The sequence below is a fragment of the Lytechinus pictus genome, chromosome 12 (genome assembly GCF_037042905.1).
Source record: "Lytechinus pictus isolate F3 Inbred chromosome 12, Lp3.0, whole genome shotgun sequence".
NCBI classification, from domain to species: domain Eukaryota; kingdom Metazoa; phylum Echinodermata; class Echinoidea; order Temnopleuroida; family Toxopneustidae; genus Lytechinus; species Lytechinus pictus.
In genome coordinates, this window is record NC_087256.1 from 15756351 (window position 1) to 15782810 (window position 26460).

Sequence of the window (26460 nt, forward strand, 5' to 3'; positions counted from 1 at the left end):
TCTAATTAATGCTACGTACCACTCATTCAATTTCTTTGCAATGGATTTTAATTGAATTAAATATTCTGTTGATATGCAACACAGTGATTCGAAACTTACGGTTTAGATTTATATAATTTTGTTATTCTTAAAGACCTACCTTGGAGGGATATCAATGTTGGATTAGAAGAGAAAGCTGAAAAATTATTACGGCGATACTATTATCGAAACAAGGTTAAAATAAGGTCGTTTCAAATCACGTTTCCAGTGCCATCAAAAAGCTACATTATTGATGTATAGGAAATTTACAACTTGCCTCATTTTACACCATGAATTCGACTTACTTAGATTCATGGTGAAGATGTCATTTTAAAGTTGACATTGAATTTCACTCTTGGTCAAAGGTGTCAGATCTACATGTATTTCACGCTTTTCGTGATACTAAAATGACTGCTGCATCAGTTGTTAATTGACTAGTATGGGAGTATACAGTAGGCTTGAGATTAGCATGTTTATATAGTATAGAATAGTATAGTATACATCTTGCTGTAATTCGATTGAACTGTACATTTCAGTCTAATATCAAGAGGTTATACACCCATTTGTGTTTATGAAAACCAACTAAAATTTTCAGTTTCCTTGCGATTGCCATCCTAATGTTCTCAAACATAATGCAGTAATACCTTATCAAAACAAGTCAACCGTTAATTGGGCATCCCGTCAAAAGATTGTTAATAAATAAAAAAAAATTATATCAATAAATAAATTAACCAACATTCAATTTCTTAATCATGTTAACACCTTGTTTTATTCTGTCTTTCCTTAATTCATATTTCCTGTAGGCTAGGGCACACATAATTATTTTGTAGGAATGAATGAGAGTGAAGTTATGGATACGTCTTGTAAATGATAGATTTAGTTTTTAGGAAGCTCTTGTCTCTTGAGGGCAGTCGAGTTTGGAAGACGGTAACTGCAGCAAATGCAATGGAAATCCACCATATAGCTATAAAAAAAAAACGTTCGGAAAATATCATAATATTGTTTGCTAAATAGAGTTTTTTTTTATTGTCAAGAGAACATTGTCATAGTACCTTCAAAATGATATTTTGAAGATTATATATCAAAATAAATTTTCTTTGTTTTCTGATAAAAATGATATTATTACACCACATTATTTAGAATTTAAGAAAAGTTTTGAAAACTGTTACCATTAAAATATTTGGACTAAATATTACTAAAATGGTAAACGTGATGGATGGATAGTGTTAATGTTACAAAACGTTACTTTAAAAAAGTAATTGGGGGGGGGGAATAATCCCGAGTCATTTAGAAATGACTAGAAAACATTGTGCTATAATAATGCCGGGGTACGAGCATAATCGAAATCATCGAATAATAATACTGCAGCCAACACTTCAGACATGAACATACTGACAGACAGTACACTATATTGGAGTCACAGGCGCAGAGTAACCAAAATGGACACAATTTTATATGTTTAATGTCATGAAAAACTTGAAGACGGAGTGCGTTTGTAATTTATCAGAGTAGTATTCATGTGGATTCGACGTATTCTGTTGGATACCGTATAATATAACGTAACAAAAAAAAAGAAAACTCTTTAATGGACTCGGCTCTGTAACCCCCCGCCCCCTTCGGATTCGCCTGCATTTTTCGAACGAATAATGATACTGGTATTGATCGAGAATCGCAAACTATCATCGTCGTTTTCAAATTATCAAGATAAAGTTTGCATTCAGTGACGCTCGTAGATAGGAGTAAAGTGCTAACAAAATATCGAGTCCCATATTTGCCGAAAGTGTACCTTGCTCGCTGTCACGCGGCGGGAACTTGCATAATGTTTACAATGTACATATATAGGCAGAGATATTGGCTTGAAACTTAAAACTTCAAATAAAATACTGCAAATGAACCCCCATCCCCCTTCCTTTCAGCAAGTGCTGCCGATAATTGTGTATTTATAATTATTATTATTTGCCTCTATATAGAGTTAAGATTAACATAACAAGAATTTTGAATCGAACTTGGATGTAACCATAATTATTAATGGCTGAGCCGGCAGATTTTTTCCCCCAATGAATGAAAATATTTAACAAGAATCATTGTAGATCCGTTCATTGCAAAAACTCCGGTGTTATTATTATGTATTATCTATTATGTCCACACCAGAGAAGTATTGAAACGACACCAGTTTGGAATCAAACCCATGCTGTTTTAATACTAATTGGTGTTGTATAAACACATATCTGGTGTTAGACCGAAACCTAACTGATGTTGTTTAACACTTCTCTGGTGTGGGCATATAGATTCCGGGCTGGTGTTAAATCAACACCGGTGTTTTTGCAGTGTATATTTTCATCAGCGTACAGCCTAAAGCTTTGTACAAGAACAATTCCCACCATTACTGACTCCTAAATCTAATAAGGGTCAATAAGTGGATTGGTTATATTTCTTGTATTTTGTGTTATAATCGGAGCCCTCCGCCCCGGGAAACTATAAAATGAGGGAAAACCACTCTCGGTAAATCACTAAGTATGAAAGCGCCAAAGATCTTTCATAATGAGTACTTCTCATTTTAACGAAACGACCTATATTCGTAAATTAGATTTGATAGTTCTTTGTATTTCCTTTCAGAAGATTTGCGAAACAAACGGCAAGATCTCCTCTGGAATAGGAGGCTGAAATTTAAATATTTACGGAAGAAAGATGCTCAGTAATTTTTATTTGCCAGAGCACTCGAGTGCTTACGTATCGGTAACATGAATAAAATGATTGCAAACTAGTATTGATACAACGTTGTGTAACTTGTCCACCGGAGATGTTACGTGTGTATGTAAATGAGAGTGGTGTGTATGGCTGGTAGGTTGATAGATGTGCACCGTATGGTTGGTTTATTTCCAATTCGTCCAATTGCCAACTCGTCTTCTATCATTTGGTCTATCATCAGTTCGTCCACTACCCACCTGGTCTAATTTGTCAATTCGTCCACTCACCATTTCGTCTAATAACCAGATGGTCCAATAGCCATTTAGTCCATATACAATTAGGTCTAATTGGAATAAGTGTTAACTGTGCAAAATGAATAAGAGTGAAGTGGATATTAGACCAACTGGTTATGAGACGAAATGGTCATAGACGAAACGGTGATTAGACTGGACCAAATGATTATTGGACCAAATGGTTGTTACACTAAATGTTGATGGACGGAATGGCAATAGACTAATTGAGAGTAGACCATGTGGTGAGTGGACAAGTTGGCAGTAGACGTATTAGCATTTTACCCGTATGGTTGAGGTTGTGTGCGTGTGTGCTGATGGTAGGGGATTCGAGGTCGCGGATCCAGGATTTACTATATAGGCATGATATGAGAGGCAAATCCCCCCCCCCCCCCAAAAAAAAAAAAAATGTTAAAAAAGCAAAGCAACAAAAAAAATAGGTGGGGGCAAGGCTCCACCCCAACTGCCTTCCCCTAGATCCTTGGGCGAAGCAGTATTCAATAACGGGAACTCGTTAAATGAATACTTTGATGCCAATGAAATATGGATTACGGATGGTATGTCATCGTGGTCATGTTTTAATAGGACCTACAAATGTAATGATGTACAATATATATACGTGCCAAGATGTTCGATATGAGTTTTGTACGAATATGAGACATATTTCAGGGCGGCGGCAGGAGATTTTTATAGAGGGCAATACGACCAACGATGGCGTCATCATTTGTCTCAATTGAACTGGAGGGGTACAATATAGAGTTCGCTGCCAGACTTCTCTTTTATAAAATTCTTCTTCCGTCATTCTTTTCCTCCCTTTTCTCCCTGTTTCCTCCAGTCTCTCTTTTTTTCACTATTCGAAAAATCGAAGAGTGACCCCCCCCTTCCATGCAGCACCGCCCTTGATTATTGAATGAAATCTGTGTCACTCCATCATTCATTGAATTTGCCAATTTTTATTAGAACGTGTGCTGCGTGAAAGAAAAACTGAACTTGCCTTCTATAACAAAATTTAATAAAAGCAAATTGATTTGATTTTGCTCTACCATATAGCACGTTTTGCTGGTGATACGACATTTTCTCCTGCTTCGGTCTTAATATATCAGAGGGCAAAGGAATAGAGTTGGGATAGGAATAGAGTCTTTGGTTCCGAATAATGTTAAGATAAGGAATATCGTTTTAACAGCGTTTATTTAGTTTTGTAGGTTAGATTCCAGGTTACAGCCCGATAGACCGCGGGTCCGATAGACCGCGGGTCCGATAGCCCGCGGGTCCGATAGACCGCGGGTCCGATAGACCGCGGGTCCGATAGTCCGCGGGTCCGATAGACCGCGGGTCCGATAGCCCGCGGTGTGTGTAAAATTATGGTCAGGATATAGTGAGATCCAATGCCATCAAGAGGTCAAAAGGCCAATGATACGAGTCCATTGGGGTTCTATAACGATGACCCAAAGGACAATCGCCCTCTGACATCTACTTCAAGGAAAATATTATCCCCATATTATCGTCAGGGACTGTTACCCCGGAAATTTACCCTCTAGACGCCATACGGAGCCATCGACTTGACGACATGGCGAGATACTTTATCTTGCCATGTCGACTAAATAATGGCGCGATCGATACATTATCCTGCCAAGTCAGTCCACTTATAAAAAGTTATATGTCAACATGGCGAGATATTTTATCTTGCCAAGTCGACTTAATAACATAGCGATATATCGGGATTCTCGCCGGGACTTGTACACTTCATATCTCGCCATGTGGACATATCGACTTGACAAGATAGAATATATCGCTATGTCGAAATAATAAGCGTATTAATTACTTAGGCGGCGGAAGCGGGGGGGGGGGGACCTTTCCTCCTAAATTTGAGGTGGGGGACGGTCCCCCTAGATTTTTAGTTGAGACCCTTTTCTTTTGCTTGTCAATTTGTTTTCTACGTCCCCCCTAAATTAAGGTGGACCCCCCCTAAAATCTTTTTGTCCCCCTAATTTTGGTTCTAACCTTTTTTTTCTTGTCAAAAAAATTTCAAAATTGGTGGTCCTTCCTATAAATTTTGGTTGATTTGCTTGTCAATTTTTTTACCTGTGTCCATCCCAAAATTTCAGGTGGACCCCCCTAAATATTTTTGCCTTCCGCCGCCAATGATTTATTAAGACATGGCAAGATAAAGTACCACGCCATGTCGTCACGTTAATGGCATTTTCAAGGCTCCATACTAGGGGTAATTATCCGGGGTAATTATCTGGAGGGTAAATTTCCGGGGGGGGGTAACAGTCCCCGGCGGTAAAAATATGGGGATAATATTTTCCTTGAAGTAGTTGTCAGGGGGTGATTGCCCTAATTGGGTTATTGTTATAGAACCCAGGCGCGGATCCAGGATTTCGTGGGGAGGGAGGGGGGGGGGGGCAAATTTGACCTGATTTTTGGCGCCCATATGTGTACTTTTCGAAAAATGGCGCCCACTCCCTCCCGGCCAGGCTAACTAAAGTGCCTTAAATGGATTTTGAATTATCTTATAATCACATTTTAAAAAGACCACTTTTTCATGTGTTCTTGAAAAAAAAAATCCATGAATATATAATGTAATATCAATGGGAGCGCAAAGCACGAGCGATTTTTTTTTTTTTTTTTTTTTGGGGGGGGGGTCAATTTGGTTTAACTTCTAACCAGAATAGGCCCTACTAGAATATTCTGTGAACGGGAGCTGTAGTTTCTGTACTGTTGTGTTAGAACACCCTTCAATAATATTAATGATAACCTCTTGGGAATAATGCAATCTCGTAGCAATCGACTAATTCTCCTCATCAGTGGCGTATTTATTCAGCATGGGTGCACGGGGGGGGGGGGGGAGGGTGGGGGGCGAGGGCACCAAGTTAAAAAAAATAAATGAAATGGGGGGGGGGTAGACGTCAAAGAAAATCTGATATTTCATTCTTAAAAACAAATTGAGGTATCTCATAAGGCCTAAATAAATAATGAGAACGCGAAGCGCGATCTGATTTTTTAAATAGATTTATCATGTATTATATCCTGAAAGCCTAAGTCAGGGGCGGACCCAGCTTCCGCCATTAGGGTGAGGGGCCATTTTTTCACCCATATTTTCCCCGATCGGCCGCTCAAAGTTGATTTTTTTTGTTTCTTTGAAGGGGTTGTCACAGTGCCGTATAAATGAGCCAACAATTTCGAGGGGGCTCGATATGGTGTATCGCATAAAGTTAATCAGAAGTTGCCAGTGAGCGAAGCGAGCAAGCAAATATGCTGACATTTTTATTACAAAAATACAAGGTTGTGATAGATTTTGACATAATATTTGGAAAATAATATTATATTTCACCCTAATCCCTTTCCTTTTCTCTCTATTTTTTCTTAGTCTTGATTCTCTCTCTTTTTTTTTGGGGGGGGGGGCAAAACACCCATGTCCTAACAGTCATTTCCTAGCTTTACTTTATAAGCAACATAAATGTGTAATAATCTCTTAAGCCCTATGTAATCTAAAAATGAAATTTATTGTATTTTGTCCTGAAAATTGAACATTTTGGGCAATGTTTGTGAACCTGAACAGCGTATGTAACTAGATAATTACCACGAGCGCGAAGCCGAGCAGAAATGTTAAATATTCGTTCTGGCCTGGTCGAAAAGGGACATGTTAAGGATGTTTTGCAGTTAGCCATTAAGACGATACATATTTCAACGATTAAATAATGCGAGCGCGAAGCGCGAGCTGAACATTTTTGATATTCCAACCTAAAAAGATGAGATTTCAAATCCCCCAATGGGACATTCGATTCATGTTTGTCAATCATGAAAAAGGATGGGTAATTTTTGGTATCTTCCTACAATAATAATGCGAGCGCAAAGCGCGAGCAAATTTTTTTTGATATTCTGATTCGAAACTGGATAATTTTAGCACGTTTTGAATAAGATCAAGCTTTGTATCCTAAAAACATGCGTGCGCGTGTTTTAGAGTTAGACAGAATCCTGGCAATCTGAATACATTTCATTTTTCATCATAAAAATCAATAATGCGAGCGCAGAGCCCGAGCTGAAAATAATATTTGAAATTCCGATATGAAAAGGGTCAATTTAAGCACTGTTTACAGCACTGTGTATATAGGGAAATTTGATAGCACTATATAAATAATGCGAGCGCGAAGCGCGAGCTGATATTTTATTATTTATTTGACCTAGGATCGAGACATTTTAGGCCTAAGGACATTTTGTCATCATATAAGAATGATGACTATCTTCTCTTTCTTTTCCTAAAACTTGTTGATATTTATTTCTGAAAAAGGGACAATTTAGTTATAATGAATTTATACAAATTTTATTTCATATTTATTAATCTGTTAAGCCTGTGAAATTTGTTGACAGTGCATGAGGCCTAAAAACTGGATATTTTAAGTATTTTTGTAATCATGAACAGGATTCATTAATTGGTTGATATATTTTTAGCAAATAATGCGAGCGCAAATCGCGATCCGGAATTTTTTAATGGGGGGATTTAAGTAGTTTGTTATAAAATTAATATATAGGTATACATATTAACTCACCAATCAAAATGCGAGCGCACAGCGCTAGCTCATAGGCCTTTATTTTTTTTTTTACAATCGAGACACCTGAAAAGGTATATTTAGAGAATCTTATATGAAATATAAAAAGACAATACGTAGGCCTACTTGGCATATAGTGCGAGCGCACAAAATGTTGCAAATGTTGATTCAAACCATAAAACGGACATTTTCCAGAGCACTTAAAACATAAATTGGTAAATAAAACAAAATAATGAAAGATCGATGTCCGAGCTGAATTATGTTTTGTATATTGATATCAAAACTTGATATTTTAAACTACATATCAGCCTATTGAGCAAGAGATGTATCTCATCGAACAGGCAATGTGAGCGCGATGCGGAGCGAAACTTTAATATAGTGACATCAAATATTTTTTAAATTGTTTTCCAAGTCTTCTTCTGACCTTATTTTATTCACTCGTCTTCCACCTTTTATGTTTCGTCTTCTTTTTTCTCCTTTCTTTCCCCTTTTTTTTCTTCCCCCGTTTTTCACAATTTATTTGCTCTGTCAACAGGGAGGAGGTTGCCCTCGGGCCGCCTCGATCCGCCTATGTTAGTAATTGTTATGATGAACACGATGCATATCTATTAAGAAATGAATGCGACCGCGAAGCGCTAGCTGAAAACTTTTATAATGATGAAATGAAAAATACATTTTCAGTTGTCAGGTTAGAATATCAAATATTTTCAGCTTGTGCTTCTCGTTCGCATAAGAAACTGTAAGGTCGGGATGCGTATAATTATAACTAAACAATTTATTGATGTCAGCGCGAAGCGCGAGCTCAATTTTGAATATACTGACTTAAGAAGGACTAAGGTATAATTCCTATTCTAATTGCTTGTCCTTTTCTCTTCCTTTTTTCTGTTTCTTACCCCTTTTTGCGCCACCATGGGGGGGGGGGCAAAATCTTTGCCCCCTGGATCGACCTATGTATGTTGACTTGAAAAACACTAACACTTACATGTGGGATTGAAGCAGAGGATATATACCTCATTAATCAAATATTGCGAGCGCGTAGCGCGAGCTGAATTTGATAATAACCCTTTTTTGTGACCCTGAACAGGGTATCTATCTCGCTAAACAGACTTAAAACTCGAAAACATTTTTTTTTTCTGTTATCGTAAAAACGGGATATTTTAATTCAGCCGCATTAATTGAAGTTTTTTGGCAGGACATATATTTCACTATAAACAGGCAATGTTGCGTCCCCGGTCGAAAATGAATTTGCATGAAGCCCTCTAAGTTCAAGGTCAATTTGGCGCCCTCGGTTGAACATAAACTTGGCGCCCCCATGTGAAATATAACTTTGCCCTCCCTCCCCTCTCTGAAACATGTATTTGTCGCATTATGGTCAAAATTCTAATTAGCGCTCCCCTAGTTCGAACATCAATTTGGTGCCCCGCTAGATCGAACATCAATTCGGCGCCCCATAGTTCGAACGTCATTTTGGCGCCATCAAATCGACGTCCAGGTCAACATCTCCCTCTTCCGTTTACCATCTCCTTTTCTTTCTTTTATCCTCATTCCCCTTCCTTCCTTTCTCTTTCTTTCTCTCTTTCTTTCCCCTCTTCTTTTCCCCCCTTTCTTCTCTTCCCCCCCATCTTTTCTTTCCCCCTTTTCTTCTCTTTTTGCTGTCTTTTCTTTCCCTCTTTTCCTCTCTCTTTTCTCGTTTTTCCTCTCTTCCCACTTACTCTCTCTCTTTTTTCTTCTTCTTTTCCCCCTTTTCCTTACTCCGTTCTTTTCTTTTCTTTCTTTTCCCTCTTCCACTTTTTTTTCTCTTTTCCCCTTTACTTCTCCCTTTTTCTTTTTCTTTCCTTCTCCCTTTTTTCTCTTTTAATCTTTTTTCTTCTCTCCCTCCCCTTCCTCCCTCTCTCTCTTTCTTCTCTTCTTTTCCCCTCTTCCTCTCTCTCTCTTTTTTCTTATCTTTCTTCCCATCTTCCTCTCTATTTAAATATTCTTCTCTTCCTTCCTCTTTTTTTTTCTTCTTTTTCTTCCTTTTCCTTTCTCCTTTCTTTTCTTCTCTTCCTTTTCCCTCCTCTTTTTTCCCTCTTCTTTCCCCTTTTCTTCTCCCTTTTTTCTTTGTCTTTCCTTTCCCCTTTTTCTTCTCTTCCTTTCTCCTTCTTACTTTCTTTTCTATTCTCTTCTTTTCCCATCTTCCTTTTTCTTTTTTTATTCTCTCCCTTTTCCCCTCTTCCCACTCTTTTTTTTTTGAGCTGGGGGTGGAGGGGGGGGTGAGGCAGTTCCCCCTCGGCCCTCCATGGATCCGCACCTGATAGAACCCCATGGCCTCGTATCATTTGACCTTTGGACCTCTCGATGACATTTGATATATCTGATCATAATTTTACACACACTGCGGACTATCGGACCCGCGGTCTATCGGACCCGCGGACTATCGGACCCGCGGTCTATCGGACCCGCGGTCTATCGGACCCGCGGTCTAACGGACCCGCGGTCTATCGGGATGTCCCCAGATTCCATGTTTGGCTTAACTTAGCAGATTTTCTATCGGAGCAACTGTCGTCGGAGCAAATATCGGGGAACCGTTTTGCAAAGGTGATGAAACCCTTTCCTATCGTTGTACATTTTGAATGCGTATATGTCTGTTTTCACATTCTTCTACTCCCCCCTTCGATCTCCATTTCCCTCTCTCCTTCCTAATTCATCCCCTCTCTCCCTCCCCTCTCTCCTTCCTTCCTTCCTTCACCCTTCTCTCTCTCTCTCTCTCCCTCTCCCCCTCTCTCTCTCCTTACTTCACCCCCTTCTGTCTCTTTCTCTTCACTAGAGCATTTTGACACCCCCGTTCCCTCATCCGCTCCTCATTCATCGATGATTATAAGAATCTGCGCGTTGAATAAAGTCGTTCATATTTTTTGTGTATCTAATATCACATTCCATAGTCACCAGAGAATGTGAATTTGATATCGCATTCCGTAATGGCCAATTTCAAAGACATTGTTTGCATTTAAAATGTTCATTTCCTCGCCAGACATTATTCATGAAATCAAACAGAAGATGACACACAATACATAAAATAAAAGAACAATACACCGTTTTTTTTTAAAGACTTGTTGTTGACCGACGAAGGGCAATTTTAGGAAGAAACATTCTTACGAACATGATAAATGGAAACTTCTTCGCCAATGTGAACTTATTACACCGCTATGATGCCTATCACGTCTAACAGATTCCAGTTCGTGTGGGGGTGTATGTGTCTGATTGTTTGGGAGGGGGTGAAAAAATAGCCTTGCTTTGGTTTTTAATAAAAACTGTTCTTTATTATATCACACAAACTAGGTCGCCAACCATTATTAATCACTTGTGTATATAGCCTACCCAATTGGGTTAACTCGATCGATGAACGAAACCAAAAAAAAATCTATGGATATCACACATATTCAGATATATAAACCTAGATAGTAACAAGCGACTTTCAAATCTTTATTTGAGTCAGGATATGCAAAGTGAAGTGGTGTTAACTTTTTAAACAACTTGTTTAAAACCTTGAAACAATAGCTGTTAGAGTGACGGGCTTTAGCTCGGGCTCCCTGAAATTCTCGAACTGCCTCAAATCTTTAAATTTTGAAGCGAAATAAAGTGGTTTATGACACATAATTTTCATCTTGTATTAATATATGCTCTGATTTTGTTGATATTATTTGTAGACGGCATTGAGGTTGAATCACATTAAACATAACTACTTTTGCTATTTCTTGCATTATTTTTTGGTGAAAACATAAGGCTCTAATCCACTAGCGTACCTACGGGGGGGGGGGCAGAGGGGGCAGTCTGCCCCCCCTGACGAGCCACAACCCATGCAAAGGACGTATCCCTGCCCCCCTGACGAGCTTGAAGACCTTTATTGCCCCCCCCCCCCCTGACGAGCTTGAAGACTTTTTTTTTTTTTTTTTTTTTTTTTTTTTGCTTGTCAAATTTTTTTCTGGTACGAAATCCTTCATTTGTAATTGAAGACCTTTTTTTTTTTTTTTTTTTTTTTGCTTGTCAAATTTTTTGGCGGACGGTTTTGCCCCCCCTGTGGAAAAAAATCCCAGGTACGCCACTGCTCTAATCCTTAAAAGGCTGCAACGAATTTGCATAGTTCTAACAACATTGATGTCTTCTACAGGCAGGTAGGAAGGAAGGAAGGGTTGAAATTAAAAATTGAACGATAAATATAAACATTAATAAGGCGATATGAAGTGGAGAAGGGAGAAGGGTGAGAGGGGTAAAGGGAATGAGAGCTACTGTATGAAAAGGATCAGCAATTAGATGGAATATGATCTTTTCTAACTTCTATCATGTCTATAGACAAAGATAAGTTTATGAACACGAAAGTATCCCTGATATATGTCAGGGATACTCCTCATTATGACATAATTAGATTCGTAATAAAACCCACGTCCTTTGACAATCTGATATTCTTCCGTCACCATGGTGACGGGAACAAAAGATCTTCAATTTGTTTTTCTTATATTTTTTCATTTAAAAGTATGGTCGCTGAAGTTGATGCAGGTTGCCCATGGTCAATGACTTTTCTTGCATCCTTCGATTCAATTAACGTTTTTAAACTTTAGAAATAAAATATCTGAGAAAGTTATAGCAAAACACGTAACATGACGTAGTGAGCTAAAAAAAAAAAGAGGTACAAAGTAGGGTTTGGGGCAAAATTCTAACAAGTCGCGATAAAGCGAAACTGCCGACATTCTTAAAAAAAATTATATTCTGATTCTAACATTATATCGAGAAAATTATATAATATGTCACCCTTTTCTTTTCCCTTTCTCCCTTTTTACGGGGCAAGTTTCCCAAAGCCCCCCCCCCCCCCCATCCATACACCAGGGAAAAGGAGAGTTGCCAGGTATAGTAGACCGGCCAAACGTCAAAAAGTGCTCTAGATAAGGATTCGACGGCAAAATTTGTTAATACCTGGCATCCCAGCTAAAATTCTTGCAAAAATACCCAGGAATATCGTACGGCCGGATGCCAAGCGCACTTTTGCGTGAAAGTGTCATTTTTAGCGTAAAATCTGAAAGAATGTCGAAAATCACGCATTGTGATATTATGACGGATTATCATCATATTTTTTATTATCTTTGATATGGAATTATTTTTATTTAGAGTTTCAAATTATAAGTCTCATAAAAATGCATTTTAAATTTGAATATTACACACAAACATATGGCACAGTGAAACATAAAACCGCGATTTCCTCAAAATGAAAGTTTGTGAAAACTATCAATAGTTTGAAGTTTTTTTTTACGCAACTTAAATTCTTCGATTTAAATGCGTTTATCCATCGAATGTATAATAAATGTCCTAATGCCACAAATATTAAAAAAAAATCAATTAAGATGGAAGATATCTCATTTTATGTAATCCGAAAGGAGACAATGTGCATTTTACCAGGTGCGCATTTTGAAAGAAAAATTGAAAATACCGTATATTATGTACATAATTACATGGATAAGTACATACTGAAGCGAGTATTTAATTACATGTATAAGTACATACTAAAGCGAGTTTTTAATTGGATAGCACAATTTGTCAATTCTTTGCATCCCAGCTGAAAGTCTTGCGGAAATAATGAGGAATAACGTACGGGCGGATGCCAAGTGCACTTTTGCGTGAAAGTATCATTTATAGCGTAAAATCTGAAAGGCTGTCTAAAATCACGCATTTTGAGCTTTTGACGGGATTTGTAAGAAATTTTGATTCCCTTTGATATGCGATCATTTATATTTGGAGTTTCAAATTATAAGTCTACTAAATATGCATTTCAATTTGGAATATTACACACACATATGGCACTTTGAAATATAAAATCGTGATTTACTAAAAGTAATAGTTTGTGAAAGCTATCAATAGTATAATGTTTGTGTTCCACATCTCAATTTCGTCCATTTTAGCGCTAACCGAATAAATACATAATAATTGTTTGTCATGTCACATATAGTGAAAAAATTGAAGATGCAAGATATATCATTTTATGTTATATATGCGAAAGATAACAATGTATTTTATCGGATGCGCATTTCTGATAAAAAAAAACAGCGTACAATATTATATCTATATTGCACATAAATTATATACTGTATCTGTGGAAGAGCCGTGGTGTAGTGGATCTGACTCTCGCCTTGTAAACAGAGGGTCGTGTGTTCGAATCCCACCGCGGTCTTGCGTCCTTTGGCAAGGCGTTAATCCACACATTGCCACTCTCGACCCAGGTGCTAAATGGGTACCCGGTAGGATGCGAAAGATATTGTATGTTTGATTTTGACACTTATAAGAGTATTCAAATATTACTGATCGTCTTGCACAAGTTTTAGATCACATGATTAAGGTCAAAGGTCATTTAGAGTAACTGAACTTTGCCATACCTATTACCATAGGTCCATGCTGTTATATATCGTAGTCTAAGACGGGGGCCGGACAGCCCGACCCTGGGTAGCCCTGGACATACATGTATGTATTGCCAATGCCATTTTGGGAAATGCAGTTGTACGACCATCTATATTTTACAGTATCTGCACTGGACGCTGGTCATTAGCCTTTAGATTTGTTTGTCTTAATGGTCGTACGACTGCATTTCCCAACATGGCAATACATGTGATGAAATGAGCTTTAAGAATTAAAATGTGAACTTTAAGCAGGGGCCGCGGAAGCGGGGGGGGGGGGCTTCAGCCCCCCAATTTTTTCAAAAACCGTATACAAAAACGTAAAAATGACCATAGGATTGTGATTTTTTTTGCATGGTCAGCCCCCCACTTTTGGCTCCGCCCCCCCCCCCCACTTTGAAAACCGTTCCGCGGCCCCTGTTAAGAACCTTCTCTTTTGGTATTTCAAACATAATTCTCCACAGATGAAAACTCTTAGCTCATACAAATGGTTATTGACCGATCTATATATTTTAATTTCTGGTCTAATGAACTGTTCAATAAACTGATAAAGAGACCGTAGTTCCATTAAACAATGCCTTCTACATTCTAGAATTGAAAAAATGAGCTACGGACACTGACGTAAGCCTTTTGATGGAAGATGCATAGAAGTGAGGGGGAGGGGGAAACTTGCCCCCAAAAATCAAGAAAAAGCATAAAACAACAGAAGCAAAATAATGGAAAGCTTGTTGGGGAGGGGATCATTTATTTATTCTTTTATTTATTTATATATTTATATATATATATTTATTTATTCATTATGACCTCAATTGAATGTAAACATTGTAATTTAAAACATTTTTTCTTAATAAATACAAATTCTTCCCTAAATTAAGGCTTTTGTTAAAAAAACTTGGTCAGTCAGCTCGCTCACCAGCAGCGTAGCTAAGCTTTTGTCAGCAGAGGAGCACGGGGGCGGGGTTTGGTATTTTGCAGGGGGGGGGGGTACCAAATTAGATTCATTTATCAAGTATTTATTTTTAAGTACATATTAGCTTTATTCTCACAAGCACGATTAAGTATCTGACAAGGCCTATTTGAATAATGCGAGCGCAAAGCGCATGCCAAGCAGTTTTTGTATATGCCATGAAATTTAGAGCTGAAATTTAGAAAGTTACACAATTCGTACGTGTAATCATGAACATGATTCGTATCTAATTGTAATGTTAAAAATCTCAGAATTTTTTTAATATTCTGACATGAAAACAGGGCATTTAATACATATTTTAAAAAAATAATACACTGTTGGTCATAAAGGTGGAATAAAATATTTTTTAATAAAAATCGACAGTTTTGTTGGTATTTGAAAGGCTACGCGTAGACAAAATGGTAATTGAGTGATAACATAATGTTTCCCAATTACACAGGTGGCATTATAACGTGAGAAATTTGGATTACGTAATAAATTCTTTTGTTGTAGACTATAAAAGCCTATGCATATGATATTCTGTCCCTTTCCCTGATTTAGCACTGTGTATATGAAGGTTGTATTTTTTCGAGTTCCTTGTACCGTTTGAAATAAAAATCGGTAGAGACGTTCCCTGGACTATGCCTGGTCCAACGGCAACAGCAACACGCGAGAGAGTGGTAGCACTGCGACAGGAGGGCTACAAGCAGACTGATATCGCAGAAGTCCTGGGGATATATATCACAGAGTGCAGTCTCTAAGATCCTGAAACGTCAACGTGAGGCGGGGAATGTGCAGCCACGGAATCTCCAGGACGTCCCAGATTGACCACAAGAAGAGATGATCGCCAACTGTTGAATTTCAGCCGCAGAAACCGGAAATTGCCCACGAGCCGTCTTCGTCGCTTGTGGAGGAGATATCATGGGATCAACGTTTCCCGGTCAACCGTTAATCGCAGATTGCCCCAACATGGTTACCGAGCACGACGGTTGACCAAATGTCCTCACCTGTCTGTTCGCCATAGAGTAGCTCGTCTTCTTTGGGCTAGGGAGCACAGAAGGCTTCATCCAGGATATTGGCAATATGTGGTCTTCACGGACGAGAGCCGGTTCATCCTTGACCGAAAGGATGGGAGACAACGAGTTCGTCGATTAGCCGGGGAAAACCTTCGCGATGAATGTATCCACGAGACGACTCAAGGCGGAGGCGGCTCAGTGATGATATGGGCCGGCATCCATTGTGGAGGGAAAACGCCACTGGTGGTTCCGGACGGAAACGTCAACGCCGCCGCCTACAGGGATATCTTGGAGTTCCACTGTCTTCCATATATGCAAGACGAGTGTATGGGCACAATTTCCGACTGCAGGATGACAACGCTAGACCGCACAGGGCAGCTGCAGTAAGGGAATTCCTGGAGGCAGAGGGCGTCGTACAGTTGCCATGGCCAGCTTGTTCGCCGGATATGAACCCCATAGAGCATGCATGGGATGCCCTAGGCCGAGCCATCAACGACAGAGAGGTCATTCCTCAAAATCTGCAGGAGTTGGCAGATGCTCTGAGGGAAGAATGGGACGCTATGCCTGTTGACGTCATCAACAAGCTAGTGGACAGCATGCCACGACGTCTGCATGCGCTGATTCGTGCCAGGGGTGGACATACCCGATACTTGTGACCGAGTAAGAACAATGACTCAAGTTTGATGCAAATTTGTCCATGAAATCACAAAAAGAAGTCATCTGGAAAACTGAGAGAGATTGAAAACAAATATCTCATGATCCTCTAATTTACTGTATATTGTCGTCATTGTTGTTCTATGCTCATGACATCCATCGCTTAGGACATAAACTTGTAAAATATCACTGTCAAACGTGTGTAAAAGGCAGAATAATAAAGTAAAGTGGTTATCATGCACCATAAATGCCATATTCAAATCATGTTGTAATAATTACGCTGTGAAAATTGGGTGAAAAAAAAATATTCCACCTTTATGACCAACAGTGTATATAGGCTATTGATGCGAGCGCGAAACGGAATCTGATTTTTATATTCCAATCCGTAAACTGGACATTTTGAAGAAAATAATGTTATGTATCTGTTTAAAAAAAGCCAGTACAAGCCGAGCTGGTTTTTTTTTTATTAGAAACGAAACATTCTAAGGCGCGATAGCTCAATCGGTAGTGGGGGGGTTTCGGATTCCGGTGGCCTGGGTTCGATTCCCACTTGGTGCGCTAGTGCCAAGGAAGGCATTTAAATGCCTTACTTGTAATGGTAGTAAGACATTTCAATCCTCATTATAGGTCCATCGGAGAGTACCTTAAGCCATCGGTCCTCTGGTTGCTTGCTTAGAATTTATTAATACCAGCGCGAAGCTCGAGTCGAAAATTTATTTGGCATCTTTTTTGTAATCCCGTGTAGGGTGCCTATCTCGCTAAACCAAAATAAAGTATACACTCGAATCGCGAGCAGAATACTTTGGGTATATTATCTTGAAAACGGGATACTTTCAGCTCCATGTAATCCTTTCGGACACTACACATGACCTTAGGCAGTGGGGGGGGGGAGAGGGGGGGGGGGCAGAGGCAGTTGCGGCCAGAAATTTTGTAACTCGTTTTAAGTATGTACTTATTCATGTAATTATGTTTATAATGTTTTTACATTAAAAATGCCCCCCCCCTCCCGATAAATTTTGCATGTCCCCTCTCCGAAAATATATCTTCCATCTTACTTGAAAATTCTTTTGATATTTGTGACATTAGAAACGATCGATATTCAATAGATGAACCAATTTAAATCGAAGAATTTAAGTTGTAAAAGACTTAGAACTATTGATAGTGTTCACAAACTTTTATTTTTAGTTAATCACGATTTTTTATGTCATATTGCCATATATGTGTGTGTAATATTCGTAATTGAAATGCATATTTAGTAGACTTATAATTTGAAACTCCAAATATAAATGATTGCATATCAAAGGGAATCAAAATTTCTTACAAATCCCGTCAAAAGCTCAAAATGCGTGATTTTAGACAGTCTGTCAGATTTTACGCTAAAATGATACTTTCACGCAAAAGTGCACTTGGCATCCGCCCGTACGTTATTCCTCAGTATTTCCGCAAGACTTTTAGCTGGGATGCAAAGAATTGACAAATTGTGCTATTCAATTAAAAACTCGCTATAGTGTGTACTTATACATGTAATTAAAAACTCACTTTAGTATATTACATGTAATTATGTACATAATGTACGGTATTTTCAATTTTTCTTTCAAAATGCGCACCTGGTAAAATGCACATTGTCTCCTTTCGGATTACATAAAAAGAGATATCTTCCATCTTACTTGAAAATTCGTGTAATATTTGTGGCATTAGGACATTTACTATACATTCGATGGATAAACGAATTGAAATCGAAGAATTTAAGTTGCGTAAAAAACTTCAAACTATTGATAGTTTTCATAAACTTTTATTTTGAGAAAATCGCGGTTTCATGTTTCACTGTGCCATATGTTTGTGTGTAATATTCAAATCTAAAATGCACATTTATGAGACTTATAATTTGAAACTCCAAATAAAAATAATTCCATATCAAAGATAATAAAAAATATGATAATCCGTCAAAATATCACAATGCGTGATTTTCGACATTCTTTCAGATTTTACGCTAAAAATGACACTTTCACGCAAAAGTGCGCTTGGCATCCGGCCGTACGCTATTTCTAGGTATTTTTGCAAGACTATTAGCTGGGATGCCAAGTATTAGCAAGCATTAACAAATTTTGCCGTCCAAAGAATAAAAAATCATTTTGGCCGGTCTACTAGTAGTATAAATCATTATTATGCTAAAAGTGAGAAGAGAGAAAGGGGGTTCGGTGTGGGAAGAGTGAAAAGGTTTGAATAATTTAGAAACTAATATGCCCGATGCAGGCGTTTTCTTCTGCCCACAGCACTCGCAATTTAAACCTTTCATAAAAAATTGGGGCGTGTTGACGAATTCTGCCCGACGTACGCAGACTATAGACGCTAGTGCGTCTTCGTTAATATGATCAATATGAATGTTGCGAACGTTATCCTGTCAGACGTTTTGGGTTCAGACAGTATACACTGAGCATGATAAGATACTATTTAATATTTTTGTTTTCATCTCTTCATAGCTTGGATCATGTCAAAATAAAAATCGTGCGCAAAGGTGATGACAAATTTCACCCATTCAGCAGATACTAGTATACCTTTCGTCAACTCTGCATGCAGTTGTCTGCATTTTAAAACCATCGACTCATAATGACTGTTTCTCATTGTGATCAGCTATTTGGCTGTGTTCGCCTTTCCTTCATGATTTCGTCGAAAAACTAAAACTTTGACATTAAAAAATAATTCCCGATCCATGGCTTACGAATTATTTCCGCTTATTCCATAATTATTTGACATGTTGAGGTGTTGGAGAAAGCGATCGGTTTTATCTTGTGGAAAGTGGTAAAGAGTCTTTACTAAATTCCAACGTTTACAATGAGAATATTAAAAATATTGGAACGAATCTTATTCTAGCCTCTTGGATTCAGATTGTACATTTACTTTCCTCTATTTTAAGAATGTACTAATGCTATTTATGTGGCTGAAGCTGAGTACGTCATCTATAATCACTGATCTCAAAAGGTTAGCGGACTTAATGTTGTGAATTGAATTTAGCACTGATATTCTTACAAATCTTGGTCGACCTGAAATGGAAACACCCAGCGATCCAACGGAACCATCAAGTGTCTTAATGACGACATGGACGGCTTTTAAGATAACCATTTATGTTGTCATCATGTTAACCGCCATCATTGGAAATTCTATGGTCTTTATTGCCATAGGATCGTTTCAGAATTTGAGAACAGTATCCAACCAGTTCGTCTTATCACTTGCGACATCCGATTTCGTTGTATCTCTTGTGATCTTACCCTTTTCAGTCCAGGAAGCCTACTATAGTAAGTGGTACCTTGGAGATGTCCTCTGCAGGTTCTGGCTTGCATGTGATGTCCTCTTTGTCACGATCTCCATTTTCAATCTGGCGGCGATTTCTATCGACCGGTACCGCTCCATCAAGAACCCACTCAAGTACTCCCTCAAGCGCACCAACCGGATGGCTTACAAACACATAGCAGTTGCCTGGCTGCTTTCGCTTCTTGTAGGTGTACCTCCTTTCTATTTTTCTGCATATCATGACAACAGTTGTTACCTGAGACTATATCCGTACTTCATCATTCCTGCCACCACGATAGGCTTCTTTTTGCCCCTGGCTATAGTTATTTTCACGCATATCCGCATCTTTTGGATTGCCAAGAAACACGCGTCTCGAGTGTCCCACGGACCTGGAACAGTTTCAGAAGGCACCAGAAGTGATCCAAACCGCAGGAAGGAGAGCACTGGCAAGAGGGCCACATCACTTGCTGTAGCTGAAACAAAAGCTTCTGGTAGCCGAATCCTCAACGAAGATGCCTCGATAGCTGCAAGACCTACTCCGAGCGGGTTACACCAGCCAGAATTTGGGAAACCCATCAGCAATAAAATCTCTGTGGCTCGAGAGAGAAAAGCTGCTCGCACTGTTGCGATTGTAATAGGAGTCTTTACGGTTTGTTGGATGCCTTTCTTCGTGGCAGTATCGGCGGCTTCAGTCTGTCCGTCTTGTGATCCTCAGCAGTTCCATCTTCAGGTTCTTACGTTCATAGGCTATGCAAATAGTGCCGCCAATCCGATCATCTACACTATCTTCAACAAGGAGTTCCGACAAGCTTTCAAGAAGATACTACACTGTAAATTCAGATAGACGTAGATACAATCATAACCTGGCAAGAACGGACTCGATATATACTTGATGTGTAAAATTACCAAATTGTGCTTTACAGAATTATCAACTCTTATGTGCTTTATTAAGATTTAGAATGATATCCTGAAATCATGCAAGGGCCGAGTAGGACTCCCATGATACCACCCACACTTTATGATCTTGTATCATCAGCATTCTTCACGACATTTAATAGGTTGGTGCTACTGAAGTAGAAATCTATAGAACTTTTGCACAGATTGATGTATAAAAAGAAAATCGCCTCAGATCTAAATTAGATGTGAAACTCCTGCAGACTTCACATTGGGCAAATTCAAAATAAGCCTACAAGATGCTGCGGTAGTACTGTGGTGGTTTTCTGTTGTTGATGGTCATGTGCTAGTTGTGCCAGAGGTGCTGGTGGTAATGTTGTTGATGATCGTAATGTAATTGTGGTTAGGGTAGCTTTGATGTGGTTGTGGTGAGGGTGGTAGTAAATTCAGGTGGTGTCAGGTGTGTGGATAAAAGCAGAATATAAAGTGCAGAATAAAGTAGGGGAAACTATCGCCTCTATTTCAGACAAAAAAGTGCAAGAATATCCTGTACTTGAAAATGTGGAACTGCTCATTGATTTTAATTTTCTGTAATATTTATCAAGTTGTTATGTTTCGGGGTTTTTTTCTTCGCTCTGTGGACTGGGTTCAATTGGTTTCATGTAGTTAGACGAAAAGCCGATGCGACACGATTTACAAACCATGTCTACCAACACTCTTATAATGGATTTACGAAATATCTAGATCGGCTGTCACAGTAGTAACTGCATGGCGGAATTTGAAATTATATATTTATTGGAGTTACTTTAATTAGATTTCTGTATCTGTTGCTTTTTTATTGCCAATAAAATCCCTGTGGAGTGAAAAAAAGTATTAAAAAAAATTACTCGTGGAGTATTTTAATTTAAACATGAAAGTTATTTGATCTCAATTCATATAGTGAATTAAATCCAGAGTTCGTCTGAAGGTCTACTCACATAATCAGTGGCGTACCGTGGGTCACGGCATTGGGGGGGCACCCGAAATTTTTTTGAGCCACTTACTGATGCGAGCGCGAAGCGCGAGCTGAAAATTTTTTATATTCAGACCTAAAAAAGGACATTATAAGCAATTTTTTTTGTAATCATGATACGTACCTGTCTAGCTAAACAAACAATGCGAGCGCAAAGCGCGAGCTGATTTTTTTTATATATTGACCCCAAACAGGGTTATTTTAAGGGCTATATTTTAGGACTCCATTAAGAGTATACATATCTCACAATAATCATGCGAGTGCCAAGCGCTAGCTGATTTTGTATACATCTAAACACATGAAGCAAATGTCATTATAATCATGATTTAATAACATACGCATCTCACTAATCAAATATTGCGAGCGCGAAGCGCGAGCTGAAAATTTATGAAATTCAGACTTGAAGAGGGGCATTTTTAGGCTTGTTTGTAGGAATTCACTAAGACCATATTTTATCAACATAAACATGCGAGCGCGAAGCGCGAGCTGAAATTTTTTTATATTCAGATCAGAAAAAGGGACATTTTTAAGGACCAATTTTAAGAATTCATGAAGAGCAGATACCAATCCAATCCACTAATGCGAACATAAGCATGGACAGGAAATGTTTTACATTAAGACCTTAAAATGGGGCAATCACTTTAAGAAGTCATGAAAAAGAAGCATATGTCAGTACATAAAACAATAATAACTCGAAGTGTGAGGAAATATATTTGGTTTATATTGACTTGAAAACGTGAGGTTTTAGTATAACAGGATTATCTCGTTAAACAGACAATTCAAGCACCAGGAACAATGAAGACATAGGCCTTGAGCAAATTATGTTCATAAAGTTATCAAAAAATGTTTCTTATGTAATATAACATAACATGATTATAATATAACATTATAATGAACAATAACTTCTCCTTTCCCACTACGTTTCTCTTCCTTTCTCCCTCTTTTTCTCCTTTTCCCCGTTTTTTTTTTTTTTTTTTTTTTTGCCAGCCGATTGGGGGGGGGGGGCACGTGCCCCCCCCATGCCCCCCCCCCCCGTAGTTACGCCACTGCACATAATTATCAATTCTCTGATAACAATATTGGAATACCCCGCAAGATTGAGACGACTTCCTTTGAATATGTAAGAAGATTAATGTTGCCGCCCACTCAGTATAGTTCATACAACACAAAATGTAGCGAATTGCATGGGAATAATGAAAATTTAGGTCACGACGAGGAATAAACGTACAACTTTCCATGATCTAAATATTATAGATCATTGGAGTTCGTCTTTAAACATTGCTGGATAAAAATTTCGTAATGAATGATAATGTTACAATATATTAGTGCTTAATACCTAATATTTCTAAGCGCTTTACCTTATATACCTTATATTATATTAATTATTATTTTACACCATACTTCCTCTGGATTTAATAATTGGGATATGGTAATTGTATTGTGTTTTATTTCAGTTTTTAGGTCAAATAAAAATATTTTTTAAAGATCTTAGACGAAAATTGAAACGGTCGTACAAGAATTTCGAAATTAAAAGTTGGTTACAAAGTTATATTTTATTCAAACGTTTATCTGGATGCTTAAATTACATATATCGATCGATCCCTTAAAGCTATATTGTAATAGTTTGATATAACTGTTAACTTTGATAACTTTGATAATAACTGTTTTGATAGCTAGTAACTAGTGCCTTTTCATCTTTGTAAATATTCATATAGGATTTTTTTTATTTGTGTAGTGTTTGCCTATTTCTTGGTTATCCTGTCTTCATCTAATAGGCACAATATAAAACTCAGTTTATGATGATTATACGGTGTCTTGTTAATTAGGTATTGGGTATTAGAAAGGATGGTGCGACAGGATGGATGGGCAGGGGTGGTCACCCCCCCCCCCCTTCCCCGCTCTCCTGAAGATTTTGAAAAAATAGGCACGGGGAGAAGCATAAAGAGGAAGAAAATGAAGAACGAGGGAACAAAATAGGGAAGAGGTAGCTTTATCATATACAACGTCTCCTTTTTCAATAAGAATAATTTTGGGGTCAATACCCCCACCCGACATAAAAATACCCTGGTATTACATCTGAGCATATCCCCTGCCTCTGATTTTCATATCTATATCATCATCATCAGCAGCAGCAGCATCAGTATCGACATCACCACCATCGCCACCACCATCATCATCATCATTTGCATCACCAATTTACCGTGACCATACCGAAAACACCACCATCATGACCACTTTCATCATAATCATCCTCATCGCCATCACTACAATCTTCACCATATGGTCATCGTCGTCGTTAAAATGAACTTGACCTCTCAACATTATTGCTGTATTATGTATGGAACTACAGTACATGATGTACCACGGAACTACGTGATGCGCGTACGCACATTATTGTAACAGGGCTTAGGAGGCGCGTATTAAAACCTCCATCTTATATTGGGAGAGTCCCACATCACAATCACAATGACAAATTCTGCTCTGCACTTAATTGTAAACAACATTAATACAACAAACAGAGGATATGTTATAATGTATCCTTTATGTGCTCACCCGTCATGTCAGTACTAATTTGCTGTCGGTCACATATTGAAGAGTAGGACGTCATCTCTTTATAAATGTGTTTTCCATAGGCCTATATTAATTGCATGCAGATAAAAGAATGAGCCTCGACCACTAACATCGACGTGAGAATAAATAACCACTTAATGTAACTTGTTAGCTAAGATATGACATTTCACTTTTCGTCGTAAACACCAAATGCTGCGTTCTCATCTTAAATGCAAATCTTACAACATAATTATAACATGATTTCGAACTTTTATTATACTCACGCACGCTATTGATGGTATCCATGGCAACTGTGATAGACACTTAGCTCTCAATATAATTACGATACTTAATGTTGGTGTACTTAATGTTGCACATAATTTGATGTACTGAATCTTTTATATATGACATTTGGATTTTATGTGTGCCAGGTGTGTGTCTATACTTCGGGTGACTGGTATTCTCCTCCTGTATACAGTGAACGTGCTGCTTTTAATAGGACAATGGAAATGACGTTTTGGGCCGAAAAAATAAACCTACGCATAATCTGAGAAATTCTTTTAAAGGTTTTAAAATAAGTAAACAAGAATGTATATTTCTTTTTTAAATCTTGGAAGGGAATCAGTAGCTTTAAAGGCAGACCTGTTGGAACAGCAAAACTATGTTGATCACCATCATCGATCACCTTTCTCCGTTTATTGGGGAGTTTTCTCAAAGCAGGCACTTTCTGGAACGTAGAGAATCTTTTTTTTTTTCAAATGCCCTTCATGACAGAGTTCTTTGTCGAGGATCGCTATATCGAAACAGCAAATTCATCGGTGACTCTGGACAATGACATAATTATTTTCTTCTTTTTTTCGTCAGCTCTGAGCGTCTAATGAAACTGCTGTTTCGAATCACCGGCCCTCGATAAAGACTTCATTGTGAATTGACTTGAATTTTCAATGCATTTGCTGTGTTGACGCAGTCATTTCGCGTCGCCGAGCAAAAACTCGCTATTATCCCGGCCTTCGCCGTTTGCACCTCTCATTTCTTTAATGTGAGGGTTAATTTGTCATTTATAGCACTTAACTGCAGCTGCTGTCCATCCATTTCTCTCCTAACTACTTTCCAATATCTGAATAGCCTCCCTTCTCTTCATTTTCTTCTTCATCGCCAGGAACTCCCCCGCCCTAATTAAGGCCGCAGGCGTACACTGCAAAAACTCCGGTGTTGATTTAACACCAGCCCGGAATTTATATATGTCCACACCAGAGAAGTATTGAAACAAAACCAGTTTGGAATCAAACCGATGCTGTTTTAATACTAATTGGTGTTGTGTAAACACCTATTTGGTGTCAGACCAAAACGAAACTGGTGTTGTTTAACACTTCTCTGGTGTGGACATATATGGATTCCAAACTGGCGTTAAATCAACACCGGAGTTTTGCAGTGTATGGACTTAGAGAAACAAAAAATGGAAGAATAAAGGGTGACTTTCGCTATCATTTTCGTTCTCTGAATATCATGCCAAATCTATTACAAAATTAAATTTTCATTCAAATTAGGTCAAATTTTTCTTTCGCTGGCATACTCGCGAGTTTTCAGAAATTTTGCTCCGTTGATCGTTGTTTAGTTATGTACCATCCTTTAAAACTTCAGGCTGGGATGATGATCCTAAAACCAGGGTAATAAAAGTGCGCCCCGTAACAGATTATTTCTCGTATGTCTCAAAATACTGCATAATATTAATGCCTTTACCATTATTTTTTTTCTAATATTATCAGTTTACTACCTTAACCATCAAACCAATCATGAAATTATCATCTTACAAAGTGGACTTTATGCAACATTTACTCAAAATGTTTTCCGATTATTCTACCCGGCGGTGTACAAACAGATTCAACTCACCAAGCACACCTTGCAAATAGTTTTGATAAAAATATGAGATTGCTGAAAACGATTGCCCAAGACCTCATCTTCCTATGTAAGGAAGCATTAAAGTGCCACAACTGGTCGTTGTGGCGTGCACCTGTAATCCAAGCTGTGGGGAAGTTACAGATTGATACAGAGGTTTGAGGTTCAAGCCCTGGTCACGTCTTTCGGATGGTGACGTTAAAGGTCGGTCCCAGACGTAAATAATCATATCTGATTGATAC

At 38.3% G+C, this 26460-nt stretch overlaps 1 protein-coding gene across 1 annotated transcript; it reads left to right on the forward strand.

The window, feature by feature from the left end:
• The first annotated feature begins 19624 nt into the window (after positions 1-19624).
• Positions 19625-20861, forward strand: LOC129272968 (octopamine receptor-like). The gene has a single exon (XM_054910041.2). It carries the CDS (start codon positions 19625-19627, stop codon positions 20708-20710), a length of 1086 nt encoding a protein of 361 aa, XP_054766016.2. The 3' UTR covers positions 20711-20861.
• The last annotated feature ends 5599 nt before the right edge of the window (positions 20862-26460 follow it).

What these genes read in the sequence shown, in the direction of transcription:
- LOC129272968 (XM_054910041.2), top strand. Translation starts at nt 19,625, where the DNA reads ATGGAAACACCCAGCGATCCAACGGAACCATCAAGTGTCTTAATGACG.